Below are 23,807 nucleotides of genomic sequence, written 5' to 3'. Positions count from 1 at the left end.
TATCTGAGGTAAAATCCAAGAAGGCTCCTGGGATAGATTCATCAGTGTTGAGTACCAAAATTGACGAGGCCAATTTGGGGCCAGTAAAATCATCTTGGGTTTGTCCTGTTTGATCTTTAATAACACCCGTGGAAGAAGAGGTAGTGGAGGAAAGGCATACCCAGAGAGGTTTCTCCAACTGAAAGAGAGAGCATCCACTTTCCATGCTAGTTTGTGAAATGCCCTTGTGCAAAAAATCTGTAACTGGTGGTTGAGGGGGGATGCAAATAGATCTATGTCCGGGCAGCCCCAGGCTTCTGTAATCAACTTGAATATTTGGGTGTCTAGCATCCACTCATGTGGGTCTGACAGGTTCCTGCTCAGGCTGTCTGCCAGAATATTTTGTTTCCCTGGCAGGAACTGAGCTTGTAGATCCAATCTGCAAGCTAGAGCTGTGTTCCATAGAGTCATGGCTAGTCTGCAAAGGGGGTAGGAGTGTGAACCCCCCTGCTTGTTTATGTACCACATAACTGTGGTGTTGTCTGTCCGTATCAGTAGTTGTCCTGGCTGTAGAAGATCCCTGAAAGCCAAGAGGGCATTCTGTACTGCTAACATCTCTTTTAAATTGATATGTAGGTGCTTCTGATCCTCTGTCCAGTAACCTTGCAGGCCTTTCCCCTGCAAGTGTGCTCCCCATGTGTAATCCGAGGCGTCCGTGGTTAACACTTGGCTGGCTGGAGGTAGACTGAAGGCTTTCCCTTTGTTGTGAGGACATGCCATGGTCCACCAATGGAATTCCTTTTGTAGGCAAGGCAAGACAGCAATCTGTGTGTCTAGACTGTGGCAATGCTGGGACCATACACTTTTTAGGTACCATTGTATTTTTCTCATATGTAGTCTTGCATTTGGTATGAGAAGGATGCAGGAGGCCATGTAACCCAGAGCTTGCAGGAATTTCCTTGCAGTTAGCTGAGACATTAATGCCAAGGTTTTGAAAGTTGAAGCCAGCTGTAGTTGCTTTTCGGATGTCAGGAAAGCCATCTGGGTTGTTGTGTTTAGAAGAGCACCCAGAAAAGTTATCTGTTGTGTGGGTGTCAAATTTGACTTTTTTATGTTCACAGTGAATCCCAGGTACTTGAGTAGATTTTGAACAAATTCCAGGTGCTGGAGTAAGACATCCTTGCTGTCTGCTTGAGTAAGGCAGTCGTCCAGATAAGGGTAAATTTGAATTCCCTGGAGTCTGCAATAAGCCACTACTGGCGCCAGGCACTTGGTGAAGACCCTGGGCGCAGTCGACAAGCCAAAGGGCAGCGCAAAGAATTGGTAATATTTTGAACCAGCCTTGAACCTGAGGTATTTTCTGCACTCCTGTCTGACAGGGATGTGTAGGTAAGCCTCCTTTAAATCCAATGTCACCATCCATGCATTTTTGCTCAACATTGGCAGGAGCTGCTGCAGAGTAAGCATCTTGATCTTTGGTATCTCCAGGAAAGTATTTAAAACTGACAGATCCAGGATAGGTCTCCATGAATTTTGTTTTCTGGGAACTAGAAAGAGCCTTGAGTAAAAGCCTTGCCCCGTCTCTGATTGTGGAACCAGTTCTATGGCCCTCATAGCCATGAGGGAACCCACCTGGTTTAATGCCTCTGCCCATTGGTGTTTTGGTAGGTCTGGCCATCCGTTTGGTCTTGGCAAGGTATGAAACTGGAATTTGTAACCTTTTGAAACTACATCCAGAACCCACTTGTCTTGGGTTATGTAAGTCCAATTTTGTTGAAAAAGAGAGAGTTTTCCCCCTAGAGGGGCTTCCAGGAGAGAAGTTCCTGGAGCCATGCAGGGGGAGTCAATGAGCCTGTTTTCTATAAGACTGAGGTCTGTCCTCTCCACCCCTGGGGGTGGAAGCACTCCACTGTCTAGGTCTGTGCTTGGGCCCTCCCTCTGAAGCGCCTATATCTACCCCTCTGAGGCCTGTCCGAGCTAGGAAAGGACCAATTTTTAGTTGGCCAATTTCTGCTAAATCTAGGGGGCTGAACTTGTAAGAAATCCTTAACCGTTTGCATGGATTTTGCCTTATCCTCCATTTTCTTTATCACCTCTTCAGCCTTAGACCCAAACAAAACATTATGCTGAACAGGAGCATCCAGTAACTTTGCTTTCACTTGATCAGGTAAATTTTGTTCCTTTAACCAAGCATGCCTTCTAATGACTGTGCCAGTGGCAGCCGCCCTGCATGAAGCTTCCAAGGCATCAAAACCACAGTGTAAACCATGCTTCCCCACTTGCTCAGTAGCATGCATCAAATCATGTAATTCCTTATTATCTGCACATGCAGGAAATGGTACTTCGCTTTTGTTTCATAACAGACAGCAGGAATTGCTGATATTTTAGCATATGAAATTGGCAATTTAAAGCCCTGATAGATAAAGTAGCAGAAGTGTACACTTTTTTGCCCCATCTCTCCAAAGCTCTGGAATCCTTATCTGTCAGAATAGGGTTTTTAGCAGAGGCGGCCTTAACACCCTTAGGACCCTAAGAAATGGTTTCTGGATCAGCAGCAAGATTTTTGTAAAGGAACTGGTGGGAGTCAGGGACCCTGTAATATCTGTCAGGCTTAGCAGGGGCTGGAGGAAAAGAGTCAGGAGTTAAATTAGCCTCAGAAAAGGCATCATCCACAATATCCAAAATAGGAGGAATAGCCAGGGGTCTATGTTGGGGAAGAAGAAGGAAATCCCTAAGCCTTCTCTTAGATTCAGAGTACTCCTGTCCTTCCCAGTGAAAATGTTCCCTCATATCATGTAAAGTTTCCCCAAAAGAAAAATCCTCAGGGGGAGAAGCTGATGGAATGGATTCCTCAGCATCAGAATCCTCATAAGGAGGGAAAGTATATTCCTGTTCAGAGGAAGACACTGAAGAAATAGATGCCTGATCAGAGGATTCAAGATCCAATTCTTGCCTTGGCCTTTTGTCTGGAGGGGGATGTGAACCCCTAATCATGGTTAGTAAGTCCTCCGCCATTTTAAGCAGCTGTTTCTGAGATTTGGGTCCCGGATCAGAAGAGGCCTGGGCTGGTGTCTTTGATTTAGAAGGAGTATTCGCCTTAATCAGAAGCTGTGTAGGCCTGAAAACCCCCTCGGAAGCCGGTACCTGCATAGCGGCTCCGGACCCATCCAAGGGAGCATTGCCCGAAGGTCCTGCAGCTGGAGTACTCAAAGGCCTAGTTGACTCCTCGTGGGAGTCCATTTCGGCAATCGGTTCTGAAATGGCCGACGACAGGGGCTGCGAAAGTGCCTCACTGACGACGGCCGAACTTGGAGCTGGCTCTGCTTGTAAACCGTCGTCTGATTTGGACCTCGGAGGCCTATCCTTATCCTTGCGTCATTTGTGAACTCCGGTAGTCGGAAGCATGTCCGATGACATTTTATAATTAAATCGCCTGCCAAAGTAGTGAAAAGCAAAATCGTACCTCCGCTTAATCGTACGTTGGTTAAATCTAGCACAAAACTGACAACTAGCTACGTTGTGGTCAGGGCCTAAACAAGGAATACAGTAAGAGTGGAAATCCTTATGAGGTATTTGCTTCCCACAAGAAATACAATTATTAACTTTTTCTGACATCGGACTGGAGCAAGAAAAAAGTTTCCCCAACGGGGTACTTAGCTTTGAGAAGAAGAAGTAAGTCTTCGGACTGAAGTACGAAAAAATATCAGGAGTCAGCCGACCAGCACTTGTGAACTGCTTCCACCGCATGGCAAGAAAGACTGGAGAACATGGCGTTGGCTGGCAGCTTTGTACTCCTGGCACTCTGATGTCAGAGAGCATGACTGAACAGCCGACGCCGGACCCAGACTTTGGGATTCTGGCCGACCGAGGGCTGCCTGCCGGCAGGAAGAACTCTACAGTGATGACTGCAACAGTGAAACACGATGAACATCTGCAATACTATTTGAAAACTGCTGTATATGCATACATCACTTATTTCAGTAATTTCAACTTACCTTGGCAACCAACATCTGTTGCTGTGATTCAATCTGCTGTTGCTGTCTTGTAGCCATTTCCTGAAGCTCCGAAAGTGTAAGCTCAATTCTAGTACTTCCTACCTGCAGAAAACAGATTAAAAAATAGATCATCACAAATGGGCTAATGCCAGAGTACAGCATAAGGCACCAAGGAGATTAAATATTGGACAAAACACTGTCACAGTAATTAAACAAAACTGGAAATGGCTAAATGTTCCTAATATAAAATGACTAGTGCATAATGAAGAGACACATACAATGGTTATTCTTGAATCAAAATAAAATTTAATAAAAATTATCACAATGCCTGGAAACCTTCAGAAACTGAACCTAAATGATTTATCTAATGTTTCTGATACCTTTTATTTCATCTTTGCTCACACTGTAAAACTACTTATGGCAAGGTCTGCTGAGGTCTCGTCTGATTTTGCAAATCATTTCAGACACACAACTTGAGCCAGACTGGTTACTTTGCACCTTAGATGTTAAATCATTATACATGAGCATTCCTCAATGGGCTGGTTTGGAAGTTTTGGAATATTGGCTCAATAAGACAGAACTATATAGGCCAGGTTTCAACACTCTTTTGGTGTGCTTGACGGAACATGTACTGACTAAGAATGTTTTTTTTTTTCTATAAGGGAAAATGTTATTGGCAAACGAAGGGGATAGCCATGGGTGCTTCTTTCGCACCCATATACGCAGATCTGTTCATGGCGTATTTTGAAGAACAGGTCACTTATGACAGGTCTCACAATATTTATATTGACGAGATGGACATCTGGCGTAGATACTTAGATGATTGCTGGTTGGTATGGAGGTCCGATAGTGAATCTCTCTCAGAATTTATCACTTATTTGAATGATAATAAATGGGGAATCGAATTTTCTGTCAGCTGTGATAAAAATTAAATATTTTTTTTAGATGTTTTGGTTTGCCGTACATCAGATCATACGCTGTCTACAGAAATTCACCGTAAATTCCCCAAAAACAATTCACTACTCCATGCCTCCAGCTTCCATCCCCCACACATTTGCAAAAACATTCCCAAATCTCAGTTCATGCGTATCAAACGCATCTGTTCTGATCAAGACACATACACATGCTTCAGGGATGATCTTGTACACAGATTTCATGACCGTGGATACAAAATGGGTCATCTTGTACACACCAAACATATTGTTGATAGTATGAAATGAAGATTTATTACATTATAAGTCCAGCAATAAATCCAAATCCGAACCTCCCACATTCATCACCACTTATGGACGTAACACCAATACACTGATCAATATGGTCCAACATAATTGGAATATATTAACATGTGAACCCAAACTTCAGGAAATCCTTGGCGATAGATGTTCATTTTCTTTTCGTAAAGGCAAAAACTTATCTGCTTTCTTTAATCATTTCAAACACTGTGATACCAAAACCAGTCACACCATACAAACTACATTATCAGGAGAACCTTTACTTGGATGCTTTCCTTGCGGACATTGCACATATTGCACGAAGCTACTTAAAACCAAAAGTTTTACAAGCCAAAATAACCCAGAGGTGTATAATATAAAATTCTTTGCTAATTGTTCCTCTGATTGGGTCATTTACTTGGCCAAGTGCAACTGTTCTGCATTTTATGTGGGTCAAACTTCAAGACCATTGAAACTACGCATATCTGAGCATCTCAGTGATATCAGGAATAAGAGGGAAACAAATGCCTTATACAAACATTGTTTAAATCATCATAATGCATGTTTCAGTTTCATCATTACTGACAAAATTTTGAGATCCAGAAACAATAAATTAGGCTGGCATGATTTATTGAACTCAATGGAGAAAAAATGGATTATTAAACTTGGTGGGCTCTTTAAGCCTGGTCTCAATGAACATTTGTAATGAATCACATGATTCAAGGAATTTATTATAAATAGGTTCTTTTTTTGTATTCACTTTAAACATTGAAGAAGGCTCTGTAAAGTAACTGCCGAAACCGGTCTGTTGAATAGAACCTAATACTTTTATTAAAGTATTTTCCATTAATTTTATGTGCCTTGTTTGCTGGTCCATTTTTGCTTCTCGTCTGATGCCTGCCTCACATTTACTCTCAATCAGCTTTGGATTAATGGTAGGGAAAAATCAATTGTTTTTTTTCTCACTATAACCATGTCTGGTTATTCACATTATCATGAAAAAATACTTAATTTAGCTTTTCCACATACAGCTTTAAGTCAGTAATGATGTTTACTGCATGAAATGCCTTTACCCAGGAGATTTCTTTCTACAACTGAGAGAGGTTTAGAAGAGTGGTTTCAGACTTCTGTTTGGAGTTTGGGAATCCAGTTGTCAGGTAAAATGTCTGGAGACTCTTCGGATCTCTCTTCATTTGGTAGGTGCAGTCTCAGAGGGCAAAGGGATCTTTGGTATCACTGCTGAGCTAAACATGCTATCTAATTCCTCTGAGTGGAAATCAAATGAGCATCTATCTGCAGCTGTCTTCTGTGATGAATGAATTGCTCCAATGAACACAGCCCCCTTTGAAAAACCTGTGAGCAATCCTGCATTAAGTGATCTCTAGTGTTAGGCTCCCTGGTAGACAAATCCTGGGGACATCTTAGAAAACTCTGGGCCAACCTAGGGGAAGAAATGAAAGAGGGTGGGGGGTATACACCCAAATTTTAGAAGCTGAAAGGAATGTTCGGTAACACGGACTTTTATCAGAAAGTCAGCACTGAACAAACATGACACCCTGCTACAGCTCTATGTGGATGACCTTACTAATGGGAGACTACACGATTTTCTAACAGTAGCCCACCCAAAGCTACTAACATTTTCTGGGATTCCTAAGCCTCAAAAGAATATTCAGGACCCCCATGTACAGGCTGGTGGTAGCAGGGGAAAGTTTCATCACGGAACCAGGGATGATTTTTCTGGAATACACCTATGGCTAGCAGAGCCAACTCCTTTGTTTTAGATGCACTTGATTTTATGAAGAAAATTAAATCTGTTCCTGTTAACTGTGGATTCGACTCTACACCATGCTGCTCTATGAGTACTGTAAAGAGAATGTGAGTGATAACCTGAGGAAGGAAACCACAGCCTTCCAAGATAAAGTTACCCTAATTTCTAACTTACTGCATTTGGTGCTGAGCAATATTTTATATATATATATATATATATATATATATATATATATATATATATATATATATATCTATATCTATATACACACACATATATATATATACACACACACACACACACACACACACACATATATATATATATATATATATACACACACACACACACATATATATATTATATATATAATATAATGTGTGTGTGTGTGTGTGTGTGTATATATATATATATATATATATATATATATATATATATATATATATATAAAAAAATCCCTAAAGAAAGTGGTTCATGCGAACATACTGATTTGGTGCACGAAGTATAAAACACAAATGCCCAACAAATCTTCAGCACTCAATAACAAAAATAGAAATGAACAGCTGCTGAGAAGAGAAGTTTATTCAAGCATAGCCTGCACCATAATACACAGACCGTTTCGCCTAAAAGCGTCATCAGTGTGTAACTAAGAAGGCAAACAACACCAAACAGCAAGTATTTAAAGGTGTAGACACTTAATATTGATCCCCCAATTACTGTACCAAAACATACTTCCGTGATATGTATATATTACAATAAATACATAAACATATAGACACTCCACCAAACCTAGTCTGATTTAAAAAAAAACTAATTACTAAACTTGATGCATGAAATTATGGAAAAATTAACCTATACCAAACTAACAAGGGTCATAAATACTAAAATACAAAAACCTATATACTAAATATAGGCACATATTGCTATGTAACCAGAAATAGAAATTCCCAACTATATATAGAAAAAAAGGTATACATGTACATACACATATAAATATATACATATACATACTTTCATGTGTGGACATGTGTATACTAATATACACTTCCACACTCTGTCTTATATGGTTATACAATGATATCCATAACAAAATATTGGAAAAAATATATATGTATTTACACTAGATGTTATAATAAGTGTTGCTACACGATTATATGTTTTCTACTATTGGTATGCTTAAGTCGATTCAAGACTACCCGCACTCTATATATATTGTGTACGTACACGTATACCTTTTTTTCTATATATAGTTGGGAATTTCTATTTCTGGTTACATAGCAATATGTGCCTATATTTAGTATATAGGTTTTTGTATTTTAGTATTTATGACCCTTGTTAGTCTGGTATAGATTCATTTTTCCATAATTTCATGTATCAAGTGTAGTAATTAGTTTTTTAAAATCAGATTAGGTTTGGTGGAGTGTCTTTATGTTTATTTATGTATTTATTGTAATATATACATATCATGGAAGTATGTTTTGGTACAGTAATTGGGGATCAATGTTTATTATTAAGTGTTGACACCTTTAAATACTTGCTGCTTGTTGTTTGCTTCTGTATTTAAATCAGGGTTTCTGCCTTCTTAGTTACACACTGATGACACTTTAGGTGAAACCGGACACCGGTCTGTGTATTATGGTGCAGGCTGTGCTTGAATAAACTTCTCTTCTCAGCAGCTGTTCATTTCTATTTTTGTTATTGAGTGCTGAAGATTTGTTGGGCATATATATATATATATATATATATATATATATATATATATATATATATATATAGGTCCCCTTCACATGGTCGACTTTTCATAAAGTCGACTTTCATATGGCCGAGACCATATGATCGACTTTTGAAAAGCTGACTATGGGGAACCGCCATCTCCGCACAGTGCAGAATGGGAAAATTTCCCACTTCCGCACTGTAGTGCGATCTCGGAGTTGGTATATTTAAGTTACAGGGGGTGGGGTGGGGGTGCAGGGGCGGAGCCCCCCTGCTAACAGTTTAAGGTGTTTGTTGTGTGTTTATGATTACTTCACATAGTCGGCATTCTGAAAGTCGATCATATGGTCTCGGCCATATGAAATGTCGACTATGTAAAGTAGACCCAATCTACATATATATATATATATATATATATATATATATATATAGCTATATCTATATCTATATCTATATATATATATATATATAGCTATATATATATATATATATATATATATATATATATATATATATATATAAATATATATATATATATCGGGTCTATATTAGATTATCGAAGTTTCAGAACTTCGAACACCATATGATAGAAGTACTGAAACTTCGAAAATCTAAAAAAAAAAATAAAAAACAAAAGTAACTGCTTTAGGCAGGGGGGCAAGCCCCCTGCACCCCACACAACCCCCGCTACTTCAACATACCAACTCCGAGATTGCACTTTAACGGAGTATGGTGCGGAAAGGGAAGATTTCCCTTTGCTGTGCAGTAGCACGATCGCGGAGTTGGTATTTTGAAGTAGCGGGCTTGCCCCCTGCTTAAAGCAGTTACTTTTTTTGTTTTGTTTTTAAATTTTTTTTTTTTTTTTTTTTTTTTAGATTTTTCGAAGTTTCAGTAGTTCGATCATATGGTGTTCGAAGTTCTGAAAGTTCGATAATCTAATATAGACCCCATATATCTATATACATACATATATTTATATACCTATATCTCTCTCTCTCTCTCTCTCTATATATATATATATATATATATATATATATATACATACACACGCACACATATACATACATGCATACACACACATATATATATATATATATATATACACACACACACACACACACATATATATATATATATATATATATATATATATATACACACACACACACACACACACACACACACACACACACACACACACACACACACACACACACATTTCTTTTAAAGGCAGTATTTACAAACAGAAATGTAGAACTGTAGTAGAAGCAGCTATGACACGTAGCCTAGCTTAGTTAATACGGCATTAGCAAAGTGAAATGGTCTAAAAAGTACAGTTGGCTAAGTCCTACTTACCTATAACAGTAGATCTTCGAATTTCTCAGTGGCATTTTTGGTTTTCGGCCAATCTAAGCCAGTACAGGCCAGCTTTCAAAAGCTAAGATTCCCCTCCCTCACTCTTCCTGTGACATCTGATTGGCTGAGCATATCCTGAGAGGAAAGCCTTCAGCAGTCACAGGAAAGCGTGGTCAGGCTTCCTTGCTTCCACACAAAAAAAAAAAAAAAAAAAAAAAAGGAAGAAGAGGAAAGTAACTGAAGCCAGAATCATCTAGCAAGAATGAATTTGCAGCAAATCACACCACCATATATATATAAAAAAAAATCCAGCAACAACCGAATCAAAGCATCTCAACTACGCACAGTCTGGGGAATAGCAGGTGGGTTCTGCCACTGAGTCCGGCAGGAATTCAAAAATCTACTGTTACAGGTAAATGGGACTTGTTCAACTGTACTATATTCATTATTCTGACTGCCTCAGATTTCGGGTAGATTCCCAAAGTTACCCTAGCTGGGAGGTGGAAGGAGAAGTATCCAGGAGTCTCTGAAAAAAGGCCCAAACAAAACCTGCTCTGGACCTTGAAAAGAAATCCAGTTTGTAGTGTTTTGTGAAGGTATGAAAAGAAGACCAGGTTGCTACCTCTAGAATACTTCTACAGTCCACCCTTTCCAATTTACCACTGAAGAGGTTAAAGCCCTAGTCGAGTGAGCCTTGCCTGGAAGAGATTTACCATGGTGGGAGTAACAGAAAACAATAGCAGGGGACAACCATCTTGCAATACTTTACTTATAGAGAGTTATTAACAGACCTTTTTTTCTGTCAAGATATATCTGAGGTGCCTGTGTGCATCCAATGGTATGTAGAATCCTTTTTCCTTTCTTGTTTGGATCAGGACAGAACACTGGAGACTGATGGCTTCATTTAAGTTAAATTCAAAAACAACTAGGCATCAATAATGGATAAGTGCATACAACAACCCTATCTATGTGAAAAATCAGATTGGGTTGGCCCACCATGAGAGCTTGCAGCCCACAGCCTCACCTTACCGATGTCAGAGCAATAAATAAACCAGTTTTCCGAATTGTAAATCAGCCTGACAGGCAGGTTCAAAAGGACAATTTTTCAAGAACAAAGTTGAGATCCCGGGAGGAGGAATTTGCTTTTCTTGGGGGGGGGGGGGGGTCTCACATGCAACTTAATGGACCACAAAATCGATGAAAGTGGGGGGGGTTCCATGGGAAGACAAGCTAAGATCGCTGCAAGATGCACTTTGATAGAACCATATGACAAACTACCTCTAAGTAGCTCACACAAAAATTTTAAACCAGAGGGGTCGGAGCCCTTTCAGGATCTCTATTACTGGCTAAGTACCACCTAGAAAACCTCTTCCACTTGTAAATATAAGATTTTCTTGCTGTGGGTTTTCCTGCCTCTTTAAATATCTGCTGCACATCCTCATAGAACAATTGCATAAAATGTATAAAAATAGAATAATCCAGGCTGTTAGATGCATTGTTCTAAGTTACGGTGTACCATTTACCCTAATGTGATGTGAGCAAATTCAGTCTGTGAGGAAGCTTACGTAATTGCCCTTGTCTAATTCCATTAAAAGGGTGAACCAACTATGCCTGGGATTAAAGTAGGTTATCACAGTGATCTTTGGTAATTCTTTCTGAATCGTTATAAGTATCGTGGGAATCAATGGAAAGGAGTCTGTTTGGAAAGGAGGCAAACAGATCTATTTGAGGTGTTTCCCCAATCTGGATCAAGTGCTGAAAGGCTTCTATATGGAGACTCCACTCATGAGGGTCTGTTCAGGATTTACGTAGTCCGTCTGCCACTGTTTTTACTCTGACAGAATGTATGAGGCCTGAAGACTCACAGAATGCTGCAGAGCCAGCTCCCAGCCCATCATCGCTAAATGGCAAAGTGGGTATGACCTTGCATCACCGTACTTCCTCAGGTACCACATTGCAGTACTGCTATCTGTAACCTCTAAAAGATGATCTGGAATCCATAAGCGGTGAAGACATCTTTTAAGGCATGAATCACTACCAAAATCTCTTTTATGTCCTCTGAAGTGTCCTGAGGACCCCACAAGCCTTGCATTTGAACACTCACAGACACTGCTCCCCATGCAAAATCAGAAGTGTCTGTCTGGACAGACTAGACTGAGGTTTAAAGACAGAAAGGGTATCCTGGATTCAGAGTCAGTTGAACCCTCCACCAATGAAGTTCCTGTTCCACAAATTCCAGTATTGGTATCTGGAAATCCGACTGATGAAGTTGCTGGGTCTAACAATTCTTTAAGTACCACTGAATTTTTCTCATATGTAGTCTGGCTAGTGGTATCATGAGGATAATTGATGCAATGAGGCCTAGAATTTTGAGGAACTCTTAGCTAAGGCCACATATAGAATTTAGAAATCCAAGAAAATGGCAGAACTGTCTTTTGGCAGAAGTCCATGCTTTCCACAGAGTCTATCTAATGCACTTTAGGAAAACAATTTGTTAAGAGGGTGTGAGGAAAGATTTTTGAAGGTTCAATTTAAAGCCCAGGCAAGAAAGGTAGAATGTATCCCTGTCTAAGGACCCCCAAGCACCTGGGTACAGAATCTGCACCAATCAGCAAGACCTCTACACATGGAAAAATGTGGATGTCTAGGGTTCTGCAATACACAATCACTAGGGCCAAACACTTTGTAAACACTCAGGGTACAGTACACTTGAAAAGGGTAATAAAGAAAAATGATGATGTAAGCCAGGCAGCACATCTCAAAAACGTATTGAAATTGGAAGCAACAGGAATATAATAAGCATCCTTGAAATTTGGAGTCAGCATTAAATAGTGGTCAGGAAGCAATGCTGGGACATACTGTAAGGTAAGAGTGTTGAATTTTTACAAAGGTATTTAGAAAGGACAAATCTAGGACAGGTCTCCAGGAGTGTTCTTTTTTTGTAACAAAAAAAAATTGGGAGTAAAATCCTTTGGTTTTGTATATCACAGGCACTGTTTCTATGACCTCCCTTGTTCTACCATGTGATGAAACACTAGAGGGAAACATCTGTCTGGTCTGGTGGGTGTGGGGGAATTCCCCTGAAAGGAGGAGGATTTTCCATCTATTGCCAAGTGCATCTTCTCAGAATTATTTGCAGAACCCATGTGCTCTGTGACTTTGCAGTCAGTTCTTTGCAGAAGGTTGATTCTTTTTTGGAAGTGAACCCCACATTTGGTTTCAAACAATCATTTTTACTACCATTTTATTTTAAATTCCTGGCTTTTGTTTGGCTGGGAATTTTTTGTTCCACCTCTTGAAAGACAATACTTTGTTAGGGGAGAACTTGGGTACATAAAAACATCCTAGAAATCCCATATATAAACTGTCTTCTATCATCCTACTGTTTGAGAATCTGTATAACAGAGGGACCAAACACCAATTCAGAACTTAAAGGTGCATTCAAATTTTCAGCTTTTAAATCATCACAGAAGTTCTGATTGAGTAACCAAGCATACTATCGTAACAGAAAAGCAGCAGCATTTTGAGAATGCATCTTGCACACTGAAGTATACCTCTCAAAGGATGTTTCGAAACCTGAGCCAAATCAGAAACAATTTCATTCATATAAGATTTTGCTCTGCAGGAAAGAATGCAGCAAAATCATCCAAAGTATATGCAGACTGTAAAATAAATTTCCACATATAGCCTTGATAACTTAACATTCTAAAGCCTAGATTACTAGAAAGAGACATCCTTTTACTCTGAAGATCCAACTGACTTCCCTCTTTATCAGGGGGGTTGGAATGGATGAAGCCAAGGACTTTTCATCTAATCAGGCAGCTGGGTCAGCAGACAAATAAGAAGAGAGACCTATCATATCTGAGGAGACCCTATATTTTCTCTTAAGCCTTTTTAGGGACGGCTGGAAGAGATACTGGTGTCCTGCAGACAGCTTTATAAACATCTCCCAAGGCCAGTAAGGGTGGGGGTGGGGGTGGGGGTAGCCACAGAATTGGGCATCTTGTACTCTACAAGGTCGTATATCCTGCCTAGTTATGGAGTAATTCCAGACTGCTCCCAAGCAAAAACATCACTAAATCTAGCAATCATCTCAGGAAAACTGAACACTTGTTTGGACTTGAGCTCAGGTACACGTTCCGAAGAATCAGACTGACTGGAATCATGTCAACTAGGAAATCATCACTGTCCTCATCAGATTCTTCATCAGTGTCTGAAACAACAGAAAGGTCTCTAATGAAACCTGCCCTAGAGCCATGTATGGGAAAGCAACCATCAGAATTAGTTGTTGCAGAACTCTTACCCAAGGAAACTGTATCAGCCTTATAAACAGCTACAATATGATTATCAACTGTATTATGAAGCTTCTGCTTCTTGTGAGCTTCACTACTAGATAAAATATCTGAGAAAAACAAAAATGTCCAAACCCAGAAAAAACTTAATGGAGGAAATAACCAAGAGCACTGCACCAAAGATAAAAAATCCAACAAATTTATTCCACAACGATGAGTTCTCTCTTATTCAGTTATTTAATTTATTTATTTGTTTTGGATGTAACCAAATTTGATATGGGGGGGGGGGCATTACCAGAGTTAGGATCCATCAAATCAGGTAACAGAACACCAGCCAGAATAATAAAATGACAGTAATGGATAATGTTATCACCATAAGCATGTAAACTTTCTGGTAGCAAGTATGTCCCCACACAACTAAAGTCTGTCAAACCATCCTATTATCACAAAAAAGAGTTTGCAATATGTCCAGATTCTTTTACAACTGACAGAAGTTAAAAACATTTCCAGTAAACCAAGTCCAAACACCAAAGCAACCAATGTTACAAGTTAGCTTCACACACTTTAACCACATTAAACTGCCATAAAACGATGTTTAATAGCAACTTAAACTATAGTTTTCTGGGTTTTATTTTTCTTTGCCAAAAAGAGAAAAATATCCACAGCACATTCAAGCACCTTAATTTGTGGTAAAATAGAAATCAGAGCAAAGTCTTAAGTATATAAATGCAGAAAAATCCAACTTCTGCAATATTTTCCTGTCAAAAGGTGAAATTAGAGTAACAGTAAAGATGTGTGATTAATTTGCAGTTCTGATTGAATGAGGCAGCCTCTAGTGTCTAACACATACACACACACTGTTCTGAAGTTCTGAATGTCTCCTCACAAACCACAAAATAACAAGTATTTGTCAAAGATGGAATCTAAATAAACACTGCTATAAGCAGAAAATCACAAAGAAATTAGTATAAATGACAGAAATAAATTATGAAAAAAATAATAATATATATATATATATATATATATATATATATATATATATATATATAAGTCCCCACTGAAGGTGGTTAAACAAATGAACTACAAAAAAAAAAAACACCACACAGGCACTAATCTGGATACTGCATGAAAAATAACTGAGAATTAGCATAAGAAAAAAAGTACAGTTGTGTACACTTACCATAAATGTAGATGTTAGAGTGTATTCACGGTTGCAGTCACCACATTTGGGTTATCCCTGCCAGGGTAGCCCTCCGTCAGCCCGAATAACAGAAGCTTAGTATTTCTGCATCGTTTGCTGTCCCTCCAGGACTGACGTTAGGTCATCAGTGGTATAAAAACAGTCAGCGGATGCCATTACATCAGTTTTTCTTGCTCTAAATGTCAGGAGCCCCCTATAAGGAAGCTAGGTTATGGTGGAAGAACACCACCAGTAAAAGTTAATACCAAAAAATTCCTTGTAAGGAGAGAGAGAGAGACGCAAGGGGGATGGAGGTTGGGAAACCAAGACTGCAACAGTGAATACACTCAAACATCTACATTTACGGTACGTGTACACAAAGTACAGTTGTGTACCTACCATAAATGTAGATGTTCGAGTGTATTCACTGTTGCAGACATTACACTTGGGTTATCCTGCTGGCAAGCTACCCGCAGTCGGCCAGAATTCCAATGTCTAGGTCCAGCGTCGGTTGCTGTCGCCTCTTCCCTGATGTCAGTGCGCCAGGGGTATAAAAGATACAGCCAACACCATTTTCTTCAGTTTTTCTTGCTCCAGATGTCAGGTGCCCCCAAATAGGTAGGCTAAAAAATTATGCCAAGAAGCATGCATGTACTAAAATAAAATTTCCTTCATCTACAAGCAAATACACCACATGGGTTGTATAGAATAGAGAAGTACAGAAAAGTCCCAGCAAAGAAAAGGGGGATGGTGGGTGGGTAACCTGGACTGCAACAGTGAATACACTCGAACATCTACATTTATGGTAGGTACACAACTGTACTATGTTCATCGTGTTTCACTGTTGCGGTCATTACACTTGCGTTGAATCCCAAAGCTGAGGTTGGGTGGCTGGGCCTAAATAGGATTAGGAGAGGCTACAAGGCCCTGCAGAACTGCAGTGGCAAAGCCTGCTCTGGATTTAGAGTAGAGAGGTAAGTGGTAGTGCTTGGTGAAAGTGTGCACTGAACTCCAGGTTGCAGCCTCTAGAATGTCTTTGGTTGGTACTCCTCTGAGGAAGGCTGCTGAAGTGGCTGCTGCTCTGGTTGAATGTGGCCTAATGCCCTTAGGCACTGATTTGCCATGTTGTGAACAGCAGAAACAAATGCAGTGTCCTATCCATTTTGAAATAGTCTGCTTTGAGATAGGCTTTCCTTGTGATCCTGCAGCATAAGCTACAAACAGTTGCTCAGTTTTTCTGAAAGCTTTTGTTTTGTCCAAATAGAAGTATAGCGGTCTGTGTATGTCCAAAGCGTGCAGAAGTCTCTCCCCTTTATTCTGGGGATTTGGATAAAATGTTGGCAAATGAATGGTTTGGTTAAGAGCCACACTGGATACTACCTTTGGCATAAATGTTGGGTTTGTCCTTAGAGAAACCCTGTCCTGATGAAAAATGATGAAAGGTTCCACTGCCATTAATGCCTGTAACTCTGAGACTCTTCTTGCTGAAGTTATTGCTAGGAGCAGAGCAGCTTTCCATGATAAGAATTTTATATCAGCTGTATTGGCTGGCTCAAAAGGAAGCAGTGTGAGCTTTTCTAAAACAAAATTGAGGTCCCATGTAGGTATCGGTGCTCTCCTTGGGGGGGTTTTTTGCCCCTCTGAGGTACTGTTTAAGTAGTGGATGAGAGAAAATAGGAGGTTCCGTATTGTAATGAGCTGAAATGGCAGAGGCATGGATCTTAATTGATGAGAAGGATAGGTCTTGGTCCAGCATCTCAGTTACGTATTGTAAAATCTGAGGTATATTTGGAACAAGTGGTTCGAGTCCTTGTGCCTGGTTCCAAGCACAGAATCTCTTCATTTTTCTGCATAAGATTTCCTAGTGCTGGGACTCCTGGCTTCTAAAATGACATCCATAACAGTTTTAGAGAGAGGTGTGGTCTGAGTGGCTATATTATCTGCCATGCAGACAGATTTAAGGTTCCGAGTTGACTGTGCAGAATCTGACTGTTTTGTTGAGTCAGAAGATGAGAAATTTGAGGTAAAGCCCAGGCTGGGCCTTGAGACAAGCTCTTTAGGATTGGGTACCAGTGCTGGCGTGGCCAGTCTGGGGCAATCAGAATCATTTTTGGCTTTTCCTGTCTGACTTTTAGGAGCACCCTGGGAAGAAAAGGCAGTGGAGGAAAGGCATAAACTGTCAGTGTTTTCCAGCTGAATGATAGAGCATTCACTTTCCATGCTTGTGAGTGATAAGTTCTTGTGCAGAATCTCTGTAGTTGGCAGTTGTGAGGGGAGGCAAAAAGATCTATGTTTGGGCGTCCCCATTTCCTTGTTACCATGCTGAAAACCTGTGGATTTAGTTTCCATTCGTGAGGATCCATGAGATTTCAGCTTAGTTCGTCTTCCAGAGTATTTTTCTTTCCTGGCAGGAATTGCGCCTGCAGATATACTTGATAGGTCAAGTGCTGTGTTCCACAAAGTCATGGCTTGCCTGCAGAGGGGGTAGGAATGTGTGCCCCCTTGCTTGTTTATGTACCACATAACTGTGGTATTGTCCGTCTTTAGTAATAGTTGTCCTGGATGTAGTAGATCCTTGAAGGCTGTCAGGGCATGCTGTACAGCTAGCATCTCTTTTTGATTGCTGTGAAGATGCATTTGTTCCTTGGGCCACGAGTCCTGAATACATTTTCCTGCCATGTGTGCCCCCCCGGCATAATCCGATGCATCTGTTGTTATTGTCTGCCTGGCTGTGGGTAAGGTGAAAAGCTGCCCCTTGTTGTGGTGACAGGCCAGTGCCCACCATCGAAACTCCTGTTGCAGGCAGGGAGTAAGAGTTATTATTGTTTCCAGGCTGTGGCAATGTTGAGTCCAAACACTTTTTAGATACCATTGTAGTTTCCTCATATGCAGTCTTGCATATGGAATTAGTAGAATGCAGGATGCCATGAAGCCCAGAGCCTGCAAAATTTTCTTGCAGGGAGCTGGGTTTTTGTTGCCATCATTTGAAAGTAATGAGTCAGTTGCCTTTGCTTCTCTGGTGTGAGATAAGCCATCTGGGCAGTTGTATTTAAGCTTGCACCCAGGAATATTATTTCTTGAGAGGGCACTAGTTTTGACTTCTTTTCGTTTACTGTGTACCCTAGGCAAATTAGTAATCTTTTTACAAACGCCAGATCCTTCAGTAGAATGTCCTTGCTCTCTGCTTGGATAAGGCAGTTGTCCAAGTAGGGATATATTTGAATTCCTTTTTGTCTGCAAAATGCAATTACTGGTGCAAGGCATTTTGTGAAGACCCGGGGCGCAGTAGATAAGTCAAAGGGCAGTGCAGAGAATTGGTAATGCATTGAGCCAGCTATGAATCTGAGGTATCTTCTGCAAGATTGTCTGATTGAGACATGCAGGTATGCCACCTTGAGGTCCAAAGTAACTAGCCAAGACTTCTTGCCCAGCATGGGTAGAAGTTGCTGCAGTGTTAACATTTTGAATTTTGGAATATCCAGGAAAGTATTTAGGATTGACAGGTCCAGTATTGGTCTCCAGGCTTTGTCCTTTCTGGGTACCAGGAAAAGTTTTCAGTAAAAACCTTGTTCCTGTTCTTGCTGTGGTGCTCTTTGAATAGCTCTCATGTCCATGAGAGAAGAAATTTGTTTTTGTGCCTCTGTCCATTGGTTTTGTGGCAGGTCTGGCATACCTTTTGATTTTGGAAGGGTGTGAAAGTGGAACCTGTAACCCTGAGAAACAATATTCAGTACCCATTTGTCCTGGGTGATCATGTGCCAATTTTGTGAGAAAAGTGCTAGCTTTCCCCCTAAGGGTGCTGCCAAAAGGTAAGTGCTTGGCATTTGTAAAGGGAAATCCTATAAGGTTGTGATTTGTCTTCTCCTCCTTTGGGGGCTGAAGCACCCCATTGTTTAGGTCTGTATGAGCCTTGGGGCTGAGATCTGCCTCTTGGGCATCTGTATATGTCTCTTTGTGGCCTGTCTGACATCGGAAAGGACCAATTTTTAGAAGGCCAGTTTCTGCTAAATCTAGGTGTCTGAACCTGTAAGAAATCCTTTACTGTCTGCATTGACTTTGCTTTATCCTCCATTTACTTTAACACCTCTTCTGCCTTAACACCAAACAAAGTATCATGCTGTAGGGGAGCATCCAATAATTTTACTTTAACATGATCAGGTAAACTTTTTTCTTTTAACCAAGCATGCCTTCGAATGACAGAACCTGTAACTGCGGCTCTGCAAAAAGCCTCTAATGAATCAAAACCACATTGCAGAGTATGCTTTCCCACTTGTTCAGCTGCATGCAATAAATCCTGCATTTCCTTATTGTCAGGACATTCTGAGTTTGTAAGCATTTTCTGTTTTAACAAAGACATTAGGTATTGTTGATATTTAAGCATGTGAAACTGGCAGTTTAAAGCCCTTACAGCTAAAGTAGCAGAAGTGTAAACTTTTTTCCCCCATCTATCCAGAGCTCTGGAATCCCTATCAGAGGGGACAGGTTTTTTTGCAGTGGAAGCTTTAACCCCTTTGGGATCCTGAGAAATTGTTTCTGGGTCAGCAGCAGGGTTTCTATAAAGAAATTTATGTGAGTCTGGGACCCTGTAGTACCTGTCTGGCTTGACTGGTGCAGGGGGTAAAGAATCAGGAGACAAACTGGATTCACAGAAAACATCATCAACAATATCAAGCACAGGGGGGATAGCCAGGGGCCTGTGCTGAGGCAATAAAAGAAAGTCTCTGAGCCTTTTCTTGGATTCTGAATAATCCTGGCTCTCCCAATGGAAATGCTCCCTCATGGTGTGCAAGGTTTCCCCAAAAGAGTAATCCTCAGGCGGAGAGGCTGAAGGTATAGATTCTTCTGCATCAGAGTCCTCATAGGGAGGGAGAGAATATCCCTGATATGAAGAAGAATCAGAGGAAATAGAAACCTGGTCAGAGGAGTCAGTGTCTTGCCTAGGCCTTTTATCAGGAGGGGGATGGGAATCCCTGATCAAAGTAATTAGGTCCTCGGCCATTTTAAGCATCTGTTTCTTTGACATGGATGACTGTCCAGGAGAATTGCTGTACTTGTTTCCTTGTCTTTAATGGTGTTTTTGACTTTGCCTTGGCTGCTGTAGTGGACTTAGTAAGCTGTGAAGATCTGAAAACACCCTCAGAAGCCGATGCCTGCTCAGCGGCTCCAGACCCATCTGAGGGAATAGTTTCCGCAGGCCCAATACCTTGAGTTTCCAGAGGCCTAGGTGTCTCCACGTGGGAGTCGGATGCGGCCTGTGGCTCTGAGGTAGCGGGTGTCAGGGGCTGCGAAAATGCCTCACTGAGAACCGGCGACTGGCCTAGAAGAGGCTTTGTCGTCGGTTTTGGACTTCGGATGCCTGTCCTTTTCTTTGTCTTTGCGTTTTTTATGAATTCCGGTCGTCGGTTGTTCTGACGGCATTATGTAGTTAAATCTTGGCCAAAGTAATGTAAAGCAAAATCAAACAGACGCTTTAGTGCGTTGGTTGAATCTAGCACAAAACCAACAACTAGCAACGTCGTGGTCAGGGCCTAGGCAATGAATACAGTAAGAATGAAAATCCATACGAGGTATTTGCTTCCCACAAGAAATACAATTGTTAACTTTTACTGACATCGGTCTGGAGCAAGAAAAACTTTCCCCAGACTTCGGTTCTGAAATTCAATTTTGAAAATCTCAGGAGTCGGCCGACCGGCACTTGCGAACTGCTTTTGCTTCGGGCACCGCGCGGCAAGAAAGACTGAAGAAAATGGCATCAGCTGCATCTTTTATACCCCTGGCGCACTGACGTCAGGGAAGAGGCGACAGCAACCGACGCCGGTCCTAGACTTTGGAATTCTGGCCAACTGCGGGTAGCCTGCCAGTAGGATAACCCAAGTGTAATGACTGCAACAGTGAAACACAATGAACATCTGTACTTATGTTCTTCGCGTTTCACTTTTGCAGTCAAGGGTGGAGGCAGTCAAGAAGACTGGAAGCTGGCTAGGATGCCGTGCAAGACTGCAGCGGCAAAGCCTGCCCTGGATTTGGAGAAGATAGGCAGGTGGTAATGCTTGGTGAAGGTATGAACAGAAGTCCATGTTGCAGCCTCCAGGATGTCTCTGGTGGGGACCCCTCTGAGGAAAGCTGCAGAGGTGGAGGTTGCTCTGGTGGAATGTGCCCAGACCCCCTTGGGGGGAGGTTTTCCATGCTGTTTGTAGCAGAAATGGATGCAATGTGCTAACACTGGACACCACTTTTGGCAAGAAGGATGGGTTAGTCCTGAGGGAGACCCTGTCAGCATGGAAATGATGAATGGCTCTATAGCCATAAGTGCTTGTAACTCTGATACTCTTCTAAGCTGAAGAGATGGCCAGAAGCAAGGCTGTCTTCCAAGAGAGAAATTCTAACTCTGCTGAAGCTGCAGGTTCAAAGGGGGGCAGGGTGAGCTTTTCCAACACAAAGTTTAGGTCCCAAGCTGGGGTAGGAGCTCTTCTTGGTGGCCTCAAGTTGTTAGCCCCTCTTACGAGATGTTTGATGAGAGGGTGCACAAAAAGAGGTGGCTCTGTGCTGAAATGAGCAGAGATGGCAGAGGCATGAATTTTTATATAAGAGAAGGATAGACCCTTGTGTAGTAGGTGTGCCAGTTATTCCAGGAGAAGAGGCAGGGTGGGCTGTGCTGTTCCAACTCACTTAGCCTGGATCCAGGTACAAAACCTTTTCCACTCGTCAGTATAAGTCTTTCTAGTGCTGGGGCATCTGGCCTCACATATAACATCTAGAACTTGTTTGCTTAGACTGGCAGCTTGAGGAGAGGTCAGGGAATAAGCCAGGCTGCCAGATTGAGGGTCTGCAATTGGGGATGCATAAATTCTCCATTCTTCTGGGTCAGGAGTGTTGGGATCTGAGGTAGATGCCATGGTGACAGGCTGCGTAGCAGTGGGAACCAGTGCTGCCGTGGCCAGTCTGTGGCAATCAGGATTGTCCTCGGTTTTCCTCCCTTATTCTGAGCAGTACCCTTGAAAGGAGTGGTAGAGGGGGAAATGCATAGACCGAGAGGTTTACCCACTGGAAGGATAGAGCATCCACTTCCCAGGCCTTGCTGTGAGGTTCCCTGGTGCAGAATTTGCTGAGCTGATGATTGGAGTGGGAAGCAAAGAGGTCTACCCTCGGGGTGCCCCATTTCTGAGTTACAAGGGTGAAGGTTCTTTGGTCTAGCTGCCACTCGTGCGGGTCTAGCAGGGTTCTGCTTAGGTTGTCTGCCAGAGAGTTCATAGAGCCAGGCAGGAATTGTGCTAACATGTGTGGTTGCATGGCTGCAGCCGTGTGCCAAAGGGTCATGGTGAGCATGCACAGAGGATAGGAGTGAGTCCCTCTTGTTGATGTACCACATCACAGTGGTGTTGCCTGTTTTGATCAGCAGAGGCCCCAGGGAGAGTAGGGGTCTGAAAGTTGTCAAGGCGTGCTGAACAGCAAACATCTCTTTTTGGGTGATGTGCAGATGTATTTGATTTCGGCTCCATTGGCCCTGAATGCACGTGCCATCCAGGTGTGCATCCCAGGCATAGTCTGATGGGTCTGGGTGGACAGGGGTAGTGAGAAGGAAAGTCCCTTGTTGTAGTAGCATGCTACTGCCCACCAAAGAAAATCTTTCCTTAGACAAGGTATCATTGGTATAAGAGTTTCCAGGTCTTGAGAGTGCTGACACCAAAGGCTTTTTAGGCACCATTGTAGTTTCCTCATATGCAGTCTGGCATATGGAATGAGTAGAATACAAGAAGCCATAAACCCTACAGCTTGCCGGATTTTCCTTGCGGATACCTGGGCCCTGGTGGCTAGTTGAGAGAAGTATGTTGTCAGGTAGGTTTGTTTTTCTGGTGTAAGGAATGTCATCTGGGATGCTGAGTCCAGGCTTGCTCTTAGGAATACAATTTTTTTTGTGGGTACTAGTTTTGATTTTTTTTCCCCAGGGAGGTCAGTAGGTCCTTTACAAACGTCAGGTGCTTTAGCAGCTTTTCCTGACTGTCTGCCTGAATCAGGCTGTCATCTAGGTATGGGTAAATTTGAATATTTCCTTGTCTGCAAAAAGCAATGGCGGGAGCCAGACATTTTGTGAAAACGCTGGAAGCAGTGGATAAGCCAAAGGGAAGCACAGAGAACTGAAAGTGCAGTGATCCTGCTCTGAAACGTAGGTATTTACTGCATGATTCCCTGATTGGGATGTGTAGGTAGGCCACTTTTAGGTCTAGGGTGGATAACCAAGCATCCTTGGAAAGCATAGGATAAAGCTGCTGGAGGGTGAGCATTTTGAATTTTGGTATAACCAGAAAGGTGTTT

The 23,807-nt window shown here is 41.6% G+C and overlaps 1 protein-coding gene across 5 annotated transcripts in view; it reads right to left on the bottom strand.

Annotated features, from left to right (window-relative positions):
• Positions 1-23,807, bottom strand: part of PPP1R13B (protein phosphatase 1 regulatory subunit 13B) — a 2,314,431-nt gene that overhangs the window by 1,455,809 nt on the left and 834,815 nt on the right. For all 5 annotated transcript variants that reach the window (XM_044074501.1, XM_044074499.1, XM_044074502.1 and 2 more), the window contains exon 5: positions 3,975-4,076. In XM_044074501.1, coding sequence (XP_043930436.1) covers positions 3,975-4,076 — 102 coding nt within the window. The remainder of the gene's footprint in view (positions 1-3,974; positions 4,077-23,807) is intronic.

This window comes from Protopterus annectens, chromosome 6.part0 (genome assembly GCF_019279795.1).
Source record: "Protopterus annectens isolate FY-2018-M chromosome 6.part0, PAN1.0, whole genome shotgun sequence".
Classification (NCBI taxonomy): domain Eukaryota; kingdom Metazoa; phylum Chordata; order Ceratodontiformes; family Protopteridae; genus Protopterus; species Protopterus annectens.
The sequence above is the reverse complement of the archived record's forward strand: the minus strand, read 5'-3'. Positions and strand labels throughout refer to the sequence as shown.